Raw genomic sequence first — 12747 nt, forward strand, 5'->3', positions numbered from 1 at the left:
GAAGCAGCTGCAGCACTCCCACTCCCCAGCCAGTGCTTGCAGGAGAGGCACCGATGCTCCTGCCTGCCCTCCTGCCCATCACCTGACCAGGGAGCATGGCCTGTCAGGGGGTTCACCAGCATTCTCAGGAGGTGCACGTGTACCACGGTGTACGCCCTACACATTGCCACCGATTAGCAGGTTGTGTACTTCCCCAAGAACTGTCCATACAATGGGTCTGCCCACAAGCCTTGCCTTGAAGAAGCTGGCATCTTAGAGCTTCTAGGTTCCCTGCCAGAGAGCAGGGACTTGGACCCTGGAAAGGCTAAATGAAGCACCATGACTATTTAGCAAGTGATCAGTATATAGGGATTGGTAAATGTGGGTGTAAAATATTCTGACTTGCACCAAAACCAAATTTCTGAAAAACAAAATTTCCTCTGAGCTGTAAAGCTGCTTCTCAGTCAGTTTGGTTATTCAAGCCGAACACCTGGCTTTAAAAAGTTAATATAGTCCATATAGTACTGCATGTCTGTACTTATTTATCTTTTTATGGGAATTCCTATGGCTGTCACTATCTTAATAACAAATATTTTTCTCTTCTTACAGGTCACTACCCGGGAATGGAAAATCAAACTACTATGAATGAGTTTATTCTCTTGGGACTTCCTAGTGAGCCACAACTCCAAATGTTACTGTTCTTTGTCTTTTTGGTGATATACCTAATCACCCTCATTGGAAATGCACTTGTCATGCTGGTGATAAAAGCTGATTCTCACCTTCACACCCCCATGTATTTCTTCCTGTTTCACCTATCCATTGTTGATATCTGCTATTCCTCAGCCGTTGTCCCAAAGATGCTGGTGAACTTTCTAAGAAAGCATAAAACTATTACTGTCACTGGTTGTTTTATCCAAATGTTCTTCATCTTTCTCTCAGCTACTTCTGAAGCATTTGTGCTCTCAGTAATGGCTTATGACCGTTATGCTGCCATATGTAACCCCCTGCATTATGTAAGGTCTATGAACAAAAACGTGTGCAGGCAGCTAGTGGGTGTTTCCTGGACAATAAGTCTTATGCATTCAATGCTCAATACGGTTCCTGTATTAAAGTTGCACTTCTGTGGGCCCAATGAAATTAGGCATTTTAGCTGTGAGCTTCCCCTACTACTAGCACTGTCCTGCACAGAGACACTTACCAACAAAATAGCTCTTCTTTCTTCTGGTGTCATCTTTGGTGTTATCACTTTCCTCCTCATGTTTTTTTCTTACTTCCATATAATCTCCACCCTCCTGAGGATACACTCTGCAGAGGGTAGACGTAAAGCCTTCTCCACCTGCAGCTCCCACCTTATTGTGGTGGGTTTATTTTACACAACAGCTCTTTTTCAGTACCTGAAACCCAACTCCATTTCTTCAGTGATCCTTACTCAAGTATTTTCCATCCAGTACACCATCTTAACCCCCATGTTAAACCCTATCATTTATAGCCTGAAAAATAAAGATGTGAAAACAGCCATGGCCAGGATTTTTTTAAAAAAACAATAAAGTTACCATCTGATATATATATATATAAAAAAATACAACTGTTAATAGTAAAGTTCAGTGTTTTTTATTGAAACTAAATATTATCGAAAATACAGAAGTATGGAAAACAACCTGGATGATATTAGAATAAAAACACCAAGGATATTTATTCTCAAAATATCCTGGTATCTAATCTCCCACTACACTGAATGCAGAAAACATTGCACGAGGAGAACCACACAACTGTTTTAGCTGCCTTAAATCATTATGTAAATCAAGTGAAGGTATGTCAGTTAAGCTTGGCTTCATCTTGAATTTTGGCCCATTTTGATGGAAATTTGATTTATAGCTATTTTTAAATACATTATTATAGATCCCATAATATATTTATCCAGTGGTTTAGTAATAAGTCTTTCTTCCCTGAAGGGGACTCAGAAATGTAGGGGATGAATTTTTTCTTAACTTAAAATTGATTGTAAGCACTTTATTCCTGAGGTCCTTGATGAACCATATTGAATGAATGTTCTATCATGCTGGGATTTTTGCAAATAAAGCAAATGACAGATAGGGAGCACAGAGTAAGGTAGATGAAAGCCAACTGTAGCGAGATGATGGCAGAAGTCATAGTGGTGCCTCCTGCTATCCACCAAACTCCTGTTTGCTTGGCCCCAGGGCTCTTCTCCATCTGTTACCTGCCTTGTCTTTGATGTTATTTCTAGAGGCATAAATGTTGGGAGACTACCCAGGCCCCTTGGGAACCTCCTGCCTAATGCTTGGCCTTTGTCACTATCTCTCAGTGGGTGTGTCTACATGTGTATTTACACCCACCTAAACTTAATGCACCGTTGCTTAAGGCACATTAAGGCAATATAGGTGAATGTTGACACATGGATGCACTAATGTATATTAAGGTGCATTAAAATTTAGGCAAAAATAGTTGTCACATAGCCTTAAATCACCATTTTTAAGATGCATTAACGTATTGACACATGGCCTTAATGCACCTTAAAAATGTTGATTTTAGACTAAACCCACTTAGAAGAGGCATGTGTAGACATGGCCAGTACCTCTCAATATGGAATTACTTAAGCACTTCATCTTAGGCCTCCAACCAACTCTATAGCCATACCCATGCCTTGCAGGTGTTACTCTCCAGTTACTTTCCCTTGTTGGGTACTTGGCTTCCTCGGTGTCCAGCCCTCCACTCTTGCTGGCCCCTTTTGTTCAGGCCTACTGCACTGGACCTTAGCTTGTTAGGTGCCAGCCTGTTCCAGGAAAAACAGAAGAGGTGGACCCCAAAGGGTCAAAGAGGGCCCCTGGGGGCCGGCACACCCCAAGGGAGACACAACAAAGGGAAAAATAAACAAAAACTCCTTACCTGCAGCAGGAACCATGGTGGGACCCGCGCGCCTTGTTAGCCACATCTTTTTGAAAGTGTGGCCAGCTGGAGAGAGTAGGGAGGAAGGAGGAGAGCTGGCACAGGGAAATAAGAGGGGTGGCCAGTGAGGTGGAAATGGAGAGGAGGCTGGGAAGAACCATGGGGGGAGTATCCCCAGGACCCCTCTCGGAGGAGGGGGGGAGCAAGAACGCCTCCCACAGGGCAGGAGGCTTCCCCAGAGGTCTTCAAGAGAGAGACACCATTGCCAGACAAAGGGAGAAAGAAGTGGCCAGGCTACATCTCAACATAGGACCCCAGGAAGAGGCTCCAGAGACCAGACAGGTGAGTGAGGTGCCCTGGGGGAACCCTGAAGAAAAATAGAGATCTAAGGGACGCAAGGTACCGAGCTAAGAGGGATCCTCATAAGCATAGCCCAGCCCCTGGGATCTTCCTAATTGGGAGACAGATGGCCACAACAGCAACGGAGACTGCTAAAAATAGAATTGAGGACCCAAGGTAACCCTTCTGAGGAGAGTCGATATTCCGAGCCGGAAGGCATGTCAAGGGTTTGTTTCATGTATTTTGCACTAGGGGGGAGAAAAGGGGGAGGAAGATGGCACCCAGGGAACAGCATGTTGTGGGGCCAGATGATTTTGGGCACGCTATTACCAAGCTGCCTGATGGTAGTAATTAGAGGATCATGGGTGTTGTAGATACCTTTTGTTATTAGTTTCCTTTTCTTTGTTGTTGTTTCCAGTTTTGGAAAAGCAGGACAGAGGACAACAGAAAGCCAAGGGCTCACCCGGCAAGAAGGAAGGTTCTGCTAGATAGAGGACCAAGACAGGTATGCAGGCCTATGGGTAGCTTAGGACTCAGGTGACATCTGGGATAGGGTCCTGAAAAGGGAAAAACTAGGAGACCCCGCAAGGGAGGGCAGGCCACAAAAGAACATTGGCACTCCGTCGTGGCTGGGTTCAGGGCGAGGTACAGGGGAGGTTGCAGCCTTGTGGAAGACTGCCACCCTAAGGCCTTGGATAGACGAATGCCAGTGGTTGGACCCCACCACTGAGAGAGTCATCAAAGTCGTGGCAGGAGGGATTGGGGGTAAGACTGCCTGAGGAGAGACATCGACGTCCTGAGACCATAGGGACGGAGTGAAGAATCGTCCTACATATCCAGAGCCGAGTGGCGTGGGACTGAATAATCGAGGCCCAACAGGTGCAAAGTGGTGCATTGGCCGGGAACCTTCCAGAAGACCTGAGCGTGGAGGAACAGCATACAGTGCAGCCCACAGCCATGAACCCTCCTGACATGTTAAGCCAAAATTTGTAGATGTTAACCAAGATCATAGACGTCCAACAACAAATGCTGGGATGCCAGCAGGATTGGCTCCGACACAGTCTGACGGCATTCAAAATGCCCTGTATGACGAGCAAGGACAACCCAGAGGCCTACATTGAGGCCTTTGAGAGGCATGCCATTTTGACTGGTCTTGATAAGGGGTACTAGGCAAGCCAGTTAGGCACATTGGTTGTGGGGAAAGCTCAGGCGGCCTATAGAGCACTCTCTAGAGAAGAGGCACGGGACTATGAGGCCATTAAAATGGCAATGTTATACAGATTCGAGATTAATCCTGAACACTATAGGCACCTATTCTGGGCCAAGAAGGGGGTGGAGGAAAAAAGTCCGCGACTATTGTTACAGTACTTAAGAGATACTTTCGGAAAATGGATAAACTTAGCGACATGTGATCGTGAGATGTTAGTGGATCAAATTATTCTGGAACAATTTCTTAATTACCGTGAGGAAAGGGTGCAACGGTGGGTATGGCAGCACTCCCCATCAACGTGTGAGGAGGCTTTAAAGCTAGCGGAAGCTTTTGCAGCTGCTGAGGTGTATTATCCTAAGGAAAAGAGAGCTCCGACGCTACCCCAACAGAACCCGAGGGACTCAGAACGACAACAACCCCTTTCAAAGAGACAGGCCTGAGATATTATTTGCTTCCGTTGTGGAAGGACAGGGCATATCACTAAGGAATGTCCGGTCCAAATGAGCGGGAGATGGCGACCTGATCCCCTGCTGGGAAGTCCACCAACGGGCTATAAGGAGACACCTCATACCGAAACAATGGACTGTAGTTTCGGCGTCGGAGGGGAAGGAGTAGTTTGGGAGAGACCCATGGTATGCGTCAGGGTTGATGGCCACCCACTCTGTCCCGTTTTAGATTCAGGATGTGCACAGTCTCTGATTAGGGCCGATCTGGTAACAACCTGTCCAGATCATAAGGAAGCCCCTGTGCGGGGTCTCCTGTTTGCATGGGGAGGAACAGTACATCTGCCGTCAGTAGGTCAGGGTGCAGGCAGTGGAGCATAAATGGGAACTCTTGGTGGGTTTAGCCCCTCGTTTGGTATGTGACATGCTATTGGGTTGAGATTGGGGACCCTTGTATGACGCCTTAGACAGGGTCCGTGATGTGGAAAAGAATCGCCGGAGTCTAAGAAGACCAGAAGCACGGTGGGGAGAAACCAAGGATGATGGAACAATGGAGGAGGATTCGGAGACCTTGGACTTCTGGGATGTAATCAGCAACCAACAGTTCCGGGAGGCCCAGGAGGAAGATGTAGAACTCTGAGGATTGCATGCCACCGCCGTGAAGGCTCCAAAAGAGGTGTCGGTCCTGGCCCAAAGGAGATACCCTAGACTTGAGGTAAGGTAGCATCTGTTATATTGAGTGCCGCCTGAAGGGGTGAGAGGCGCTGAGAGAACACAACTGATGGTACCCACGTGTTTTAGGAAAGTCATATGGCGGCTAGCCCATACCAACCCCAAGGGGGGACATATGGTCTGAGATAAAACTGCTGTGAGGATCTCCCAACATTTTTTCTGGCCACAGCTAGGGAAAGATGTTGCCTAGCAATGTGCAGAGTGCCCCAAATGCCAAAGGGCCAGAGAGGATCACCCTCACCCTGCCCCATTACAGCTTTTGCCCATAATAGATGTCCCATTCTCCAGAATAGCGATGGACGTAGTGGGTCCTCTGCCTCGTAGCAGCACCGGCAATCAATACATCCTAGAGATAATAGATTATGCTACGAAATACCCAGAAGCAGTTCCATTAAGAATAGTCACAGCACTGCAGATTGCAGAGGAACTTACAAAATGGATTTCCAGGGTAGGGATTCCCCGAGAAATTCTGACCGATCAGGGGCGCAACTTTATGTCAGGGGTATTAAAAGTGGTTTGTCAAACCCTGAAAATAAAACAATTGCACACGTCCGTGTACCACCCTCAAACAAACGAATTAGTTGAGCGTCTCTATGGGCCTATTAAAAGAATCCTCTGGTGGTGCATCCAGAAGGAGCCCCACAAGTGGGGTTTTCTCCTCCTTTTGGTACTCTTCGTCCTCTGTGACACCCCATCTGACTCCCTAAAACATTCACTATTTGAAATAGTTCTGGGGCACCAACCTCGGGGGCTTCTCCAGATGTTAAGAGAAGGCTGGGAGTGCCCCATGCCTACGGTTCAAGAGACATCAAGTTACTTACAGGATTTTCAGCGCAGGGTACAACTGGCACAAGAGTTTGAATGATCAAGGCCCGACAGGTGCAGAGCCCTTCCCTTGTCCTTCCTTACCTTGGGTCCCATCTGTGATTTCAACCTCTAGGACAGTAGGCCATTGGCCTCTTTCTCTTTGTGTTTTAGTACAGTAATATATTGATTCAACTAGTACTTTAAAGATGCAACTGGGGCTGTTGGGTATTTAACAAGGTTTTGTAATACAGTGAATGAGGAGCACGGGTAGACAGTAGATTACAGGTAAAGACTGTGGAAGATAACACTATATGAGATCCAGACAGAATACAGTGAACAAGGCCCAGAGCAGAAATTCACATCCTTAAATTAGTTTCATAGTTCGTAGGGTTAGAAGGAACCTGAGCAGATCATCAAGTCTGACCCCCTGCCAAGGACAGGACAGAAAGCTGGAGTCAAACAACCCTGGCAAGGTATCTATTTAGACTCCTTTTAAAGACCCCCAGGGTAGGAGCAAGCACCACTTCCCTTGGAAGTTGGTTCCTGATACTAGCCACCCTGACTGTGAAGTTGGGCCTCCTGATATCTAACCTGAATCTACTCTCCTAGTCTTCTGTTTCAAATCCCATTCATCATTTATAAACATGTGGGCCAGTTCCTGCATGGTGAACATCACTGTACCTCAATCAAAGTCAACGATGTATAAAAAGAAAAAGGATCTAGTTCCATTGTTTATAATGAATAAGGTTGATTTAGATATGGAACCTTAACTGTATTGCAGCTACACTGAACGATCTCATTTAGAGATATATCCAAAATGGAAGAATGGATCTACAACAAACCCTAGAACATATGGGGTATTGTGATACTATGACACCACTTGTCTTGGGGTGTGGGTGGAGGAATGTGGCAAAATAAAATAAAATATAATAAGAGAAAGAGTGAGAGAAAGAAGAAAAAATCTGTTTCCCCCCCTTGACCTCCTTTATATGAGCCTGGTAACCATGCAACTTGACTGAAAAAGGACAGGACCTGCCTTCATCCCCTGGACAGTGGGAGAAAGGGGAAGTGGCCGTCCTTCAGCTTGTAATAATCCCAGCGTAGAGGGTGTGAACTGACTGACAAAGCCTACAATAAGGCCAAGTTTTCTCAATTCGTCACAGAGCAAGTTCTATTTTCCATTAGCCCTACCCATGAACATAGGGCATGTGGGAAAGAAACATGTACACAATGAATAGAGGACAGCAGGGACATATCTCTGCACTTGAGGATGGACATGCATGAACATATGCATTCACACACACACACACCCCTACATGTATACGGACACACTGAATAGGACTTACTCCCTTCTGCTGGAACAACATCCAAAGAGCAGAAGGCATAAAAGCTGATACATGCACACATACTTCTCCATGAAAAGATATCCCATTAGTCTCTTAGCTCAGTTCTGGATATTTACAGTGAATATGTAGGTCTACCACTGTGCCTTAAGTGTTTTTGAGGAAGCTTGTCATGCAAGAGCCCTGTAATCCCCGGGTAGCTGGAAAATATTTTGACAGTGAAAGTTAATGTGGAAATCTGAGTCAGACGGATATTGCTTCTTTGTTTCCAAGAAGGGAGGGGCAATGAGGAGAAGTAGTTATATTGCATCTACAAGTCATATCCTCAATACCTGGAAAGACCTTTTCAGGATCAAGTCTAGCATGCATTTTTATGTTCTTTATTAGTGAGACAGAGAGAGAAAAGGAAGATTACAATGAGAAGGGAGTGGAAGGAAAACGAACAAGAGCATAACAATATACCAGTGAGCCATCAGCAGGTTAGTCTGTCTTGACAAATTCCCTCCCGAAAGCATTCTTACCACCAGTATTTCAATCTTGAATGTAGGCAGTGAAGAACTCTAGTAAGAGGAAGGAATCCTGTCTGCCGGTCTCCCTGTCTATCCTGGGAACAATAATTTAATTCCTATATTTTTTGTATGGATGCATGGTGAGTGCATTATTTTATTTTTTTAATTTGGTGGGTAGGGTACTACATGTGAATGTTGTAAGTATGTGTGTGTATATTTTAAAAATATATATCAAACATATTCAGCTTCTTAGAAGAAAAAACAAGAGCATTACCAACATCTTGAAATATCTCACCCTGCAACTTTGTCTAGAAAAAGAGAACTGTAAATGTTTATGTCTCACACATTTAACATACAGGGAAGGAAACTAGGGAAAACAGTATATTGCTAGTGTTGAAATGTACTTTCCTATCTGACACAGGCCCCCAGGCCACCACTGTTTTAGGCCACTTTCAAATAGAGATGATGCTATTGAATTCATAGTAGCATGGCTGTAAAACGTGATTAATATAGGGGTCAACAATGTCCATTGGTGACAGCTTTAGACAGATAGGAGACATGGACTTTCACTGTGGCACATCTGGGAAGTCATCTAACTAAGAACAATGGCACTAATTGAACTAGATGTTTTACTTTTTATTTGCTTGGCATTGCATTTCCCCACCTTTAGCCCTTCACTTTAGCTTCTGGCTGGGTATTATGGGATTCAGTGCAGGCAAATGGATTGTATATATGCCATCTCCCAAATCATTTTCATTTGATGGCTCCCAATATTCAGGATATGTAAGCACTGTATGGACAAGGTGTGGTCACCTTTGTAGTTACAGCAAAAGGCAATGCAAGCAATTGATTTTATGCTAATTCATTAATCCCGTTCCATGCTCCAAGCCACTGAGCAAAATGGAGTTGTATGCAAATTTTCTGATCCAATGGTTCCATAGAGGGAAAACAAACAAACAAAAAAACAACTTATTTGTTTTAACCTAACATTTTCTCATGTAGATCATCTTGTGCTTGGCAATTTCTTACTGAATCAAAGATAGTTCTCCAGTGAATCCATGCCTATATGCCGGGTGTACTGACCCCATGCTGGGAAATGGATGTTCCAGGCTTCCTTGTGCAGGCAGACATCTTTGGAGCAGCAGGCACTGGAAGGCCTGAGTCTCTTGTTCAATGACTTTCCATTGAGTGGGTTTTCTACAAGCTTTAAATAAAGGATGGTTCCTCTCATTGATCTCTTCTTGAGCCAGGGATCCAGGGATCTTAGGGTCCTCAATTCTTAGACAGCCAAATCAGAGGTTTCATATTTCCTTGTGTAAAGCAGAATCCTGAAAGTAGTTGTGGGCCTGACTCTCATTGAAGCTTGGCTTTCAGCTTCACACCAGAAAGCCTGGGAGTCTATGCAACTCTGGCCAGAAAAAACCCAGGTTTCTTATAGATCCTCATCTCTGTGATGTACAGCTGGGACATAGCACCTGAAGAAACTAGAATTAATCCTCCAGGTCTTGCACACCAGGGCAGCATGATGAGATTGGAAAAATCAAGGTGAAAATGTAGTGGGTTTTTTTTTTCTTTTCTTTACTTGGACTAAAACCAACTTATTAGAAAGTGAGATTTCTGGTGAGATGGAAACTTGCTTCTCAGTCAGTTAAAGATTTCAGATAGTTTATCTAAGCTCTAAAATACCACCTCATTTATCTGTCAGTATGTGTTTCTTTCCATCCTATGGAAATTCCATTGACTGTCATTGTGATCATTCCTCTTTTTACAGGTCACTACCTGGGAATGGAAAACCAAACCACTGTGACAGAGTTTATTCTCTTGGGACTTTCCAGTGACCCACAAATCCAAATTTTACTGTTCTTTCTGTTTTTGGTGATATACCTAATCACCCTAATGGGGAACATAGTTATCATGTTGCTGATAAATGCTGATTCTCACCTTCATACCCCCATGTATTTCTTTCTGTTCCACCTATCCTTCATTGATATCTGCTATTCCTCAGCTGTTGTCCCTAGGATGCTTATGGATTTCCTAGCAACGCATAAAGCTATTTCGGTCAATGCTTGCTTTACTCAAATGTTCCTCATCTTTCTCTCATCTGGATGTGAAATAGTCATGCTTTCAGTAATGGGTTATGACCGTTATAATGCCATTTGTAACCCCCTGCATTATGTCAGGATTATGAACAAAAAGGTGTGCAGGCACCTAGTGGGTCTTTCCTGGACAATAGGTTTGATGGATTCACTGGCAAATACGATTCCTGCATTCAAGTTGCACTTTTGTAGGTGCAATGAAATTGAGCATTTTACCTGTGAGCTTCCCTCACTACTAGTGCTGTCCTGCAGTGGGACACTTGCCAACAAAATAACTCTACTTTCTTTTGTTGTGGTCATTGGTTTTGGCAGTTTCCTTCTCACCCTGCTTTCCTACATCTGTATTACCTCTACCATCCTGAGGATACATTCTGTGGAGAGGAGGAAAAAAGCTTTCTCCACCTTTAGCTCCCACCTCACTGTGGTGACTTTACTGTATGCAACAGGCTTGACCCAGTACATAAAATCCAGTTATGTTTCTTCACTGGTCCTAGATCAAATTTTTTCCATCCAGTACAGTATCTTAACCCCCATGTTAAACCCCATCATCTATAGTCTGAAAAATAAAGAAGTAAAAATGGCTCTTGGCAGAGTACTAAAACTATCAAGTTCTCAAAGGATTTAAACTAATTTCACAATTTTGAATACTTTTAAAACATAAGCTAAATATAATTATAAACATACAATTAAAGGATGTAGACTTTTGGGGCGTGTTAAATTCATGTACCTGGATGATACTGCAATAAAAATGTCAATAAATAAAAACTATCCTGACTTGCAAGTACCATCGAAAGAAAAACTGTGGAGCAAAGAGAACCACCCCAAGGATTCTGCCTAGAATCTGGGGGGGAAAAGCCATGCTTAGGTCAAATTAAGCTATGCCACCTTTGCCCAAATTTATCTTGATTTTTTTTCTCATAACATGGCTGAGCACAGATTGGCCTCTCTCACCATATGTCAAGAAAGTTATATAATATGTGTCCTGCCTAAAATGGTACATAGAAATTTAGGGGCTTACATTTTATTGGCTTTAAATTAGTGGTGGACACTCCAGGCTTTAGAATCCTTGATAACATACCTTGCATACCCTAAGAACATGAGATTTCTGTAAATGAATCAGGTGACAGATAGGTAGAAGAAACTACAGAAGAAGGAAGACAGACATCAAACACCTGACTAATTGTTTCAAGACACATAAAAGTTCCCTTAATCTATACTTGTAAAATAGCTGAGTATATGTTTCATCAGCGGTTTATCAAGAATCCTGTCCTCCATGAAGGCAAATCAAGAATTTAGGAAATCAACTTTCATTTCCTTTTGATTAGCAGTGAGCACCTCATCCTTGAGAGTCTTGAAGAAGTTGATTGTACATCCTATCATGCTGGGATTTTTGCAAATGAATCAGGTCATAAACAACAAACTAGAAAAGGTGAACTTTTTCAACAACTAGTGAAAAGAAATGGAGAGCAAATTGTATTCCCTTTGTAAATGCCACAATGAGTAATCTGGAACCAGTTCTCTGCAGAATGAGAAAAAGAAAAAAAGCTGGAATATTTTGATGGAGTCTACACAAATCTTTCACAGATATAAAATAATTTTGTGCAAGAATCCAAGTACACTTTACACTTAGACCACAGCAAATCCAGAGAAATCCTATGGAAATAAAGCCATGGGGAAGTTAGAATGCTGTAAAGTAGTCTTAACTATTCTTTATTGTAACATGAAAATAAAAATTCAGAACAATAATCCATTATAGCCAAAATAAATTATTGATTAGTTCAGTAAGAGACCATAAGCAACAAGTGCCAGAAAGTAAATACTATGGGTTGAATCCTATTTAATTTTATGTCTTAATGGCATATAGGTAGCCATGTAACTTCAGTTTTTGGCACAGTAGATTCCAGTAGTATATAGGGCACATATCCTATCACACTAACAGCTGCCCCACCCCCTGGTGCCATCTTGAAACTGGAAGTTCCCCCCCGTTCTGCTAATATGGTGTGTCACATCAGAAACCCCACCCCAGTATCCCATCACACGGCTCATGATGTCTGAAGGGTCATCCATAATAACCCAAAGCCGACCCCTCATTCTGAACAGCCCAGCCTAGACCATATGGAACAGGCAGGGATTAAATTGATGAACACACTTTTTTTTAATGTTAACTGTGTTATAAAACAGTTTATTTTTATTTGTTACTTATTATTTTTTACTTATTATTTTTATTTCTAAGTATATACACACTGTTTTGTTAACTGCATTACTTGACTTTTATTACAGAGGACTTATCTAGTGGGAAAACCACACTCCATTTTACCACAATAAGGTGAATTTTTATTTAAAAAATGGGGGGGGGGTGTTATTTGTGGCTGTGTTAATATAAGT

General features: G+C 43.1%; 2 protein-coding genes across 2 annotated transcripts; both read left to right on the forward strand.

Annotated features, from left to right (window-relative positions):
• Positions 1-602: 602 nt before the first annotated feature.
• On the forward strand, positions 603-5515 carry LOC149862671 (olfactory receptor 5BS1-like). The gene is made up of 5 exons (XM_090054045.1): positions 603-1505; positions 2340-2369; positions 3641-3727; positions 4216-4385; positions 5347-5515. The coding sequence occupies exons 1-5, from the start codon at positions 603-605 to the stop codon at positions 5513-5515; spliced, it is 1359 nt and encodes a 452-aa protein (XP_089910171.1).
• A 4536-nt stretch (positions 5516-10051) lies between these two features.
• LOC149862672 (olfactory receptor 5BS1-like) lies at positions 10052-10987 on the forward strand. Its single transcript, XM_090054046.1, has one exon. It carries the CDS (start codon positions 10052-10054, stop codon positions 10985-10987), a length of 936 nt encoding a protein of 311 aa, XP_089910172.1.
• Positions 10988-12747: the final 1760 nt, after the last annotated feature.

This window comes from Crocodylus siamensis, chromosome 6, assembly GCF_052110815.1.
Source record: "Crocodylus siamensis isolate JL-2025a chromosome 6, ASM5211081v1, whole genome shotgun sequence".
Classification (NCBI taxonomy): Eukaryota; Metazoa; Chordata; order Crocodylia; family Crocodylidae; genus Crocodylus; species Crocodylus siamensis.

Bases quoted from the DNA above. Each gene is read 5' to 3' on its own strand.
- LOC149862671 (XM_090054045.1), top strand. From the start codon at position 603: ATGGAAAATCAAACTACTATGAATGAGTTTATTCTCTTGGGACTTCCT. The intron at 1,506-2,339 runs ATTTTTTTAAAA...ACCCACCTAAAC, and splicing joins TGAAAACAGCCATGGCCAGG to TTAATGCACCGTTGCTTAAG. The intron at 3,728-4,215 runs GTATGCAGGCCT...CAAAATTTGTAG, and splicing joins TAGATAGAGGACCAAGACAG to ATGTTAACCAAGATCATAGA.
- LOC149862672 (XM_090054046.1), top strand. From the start codon at position 10,052: ATGGAAAACCAAACCACTGTGACAGAGTTTATTCTCTTGGGACTTTCC.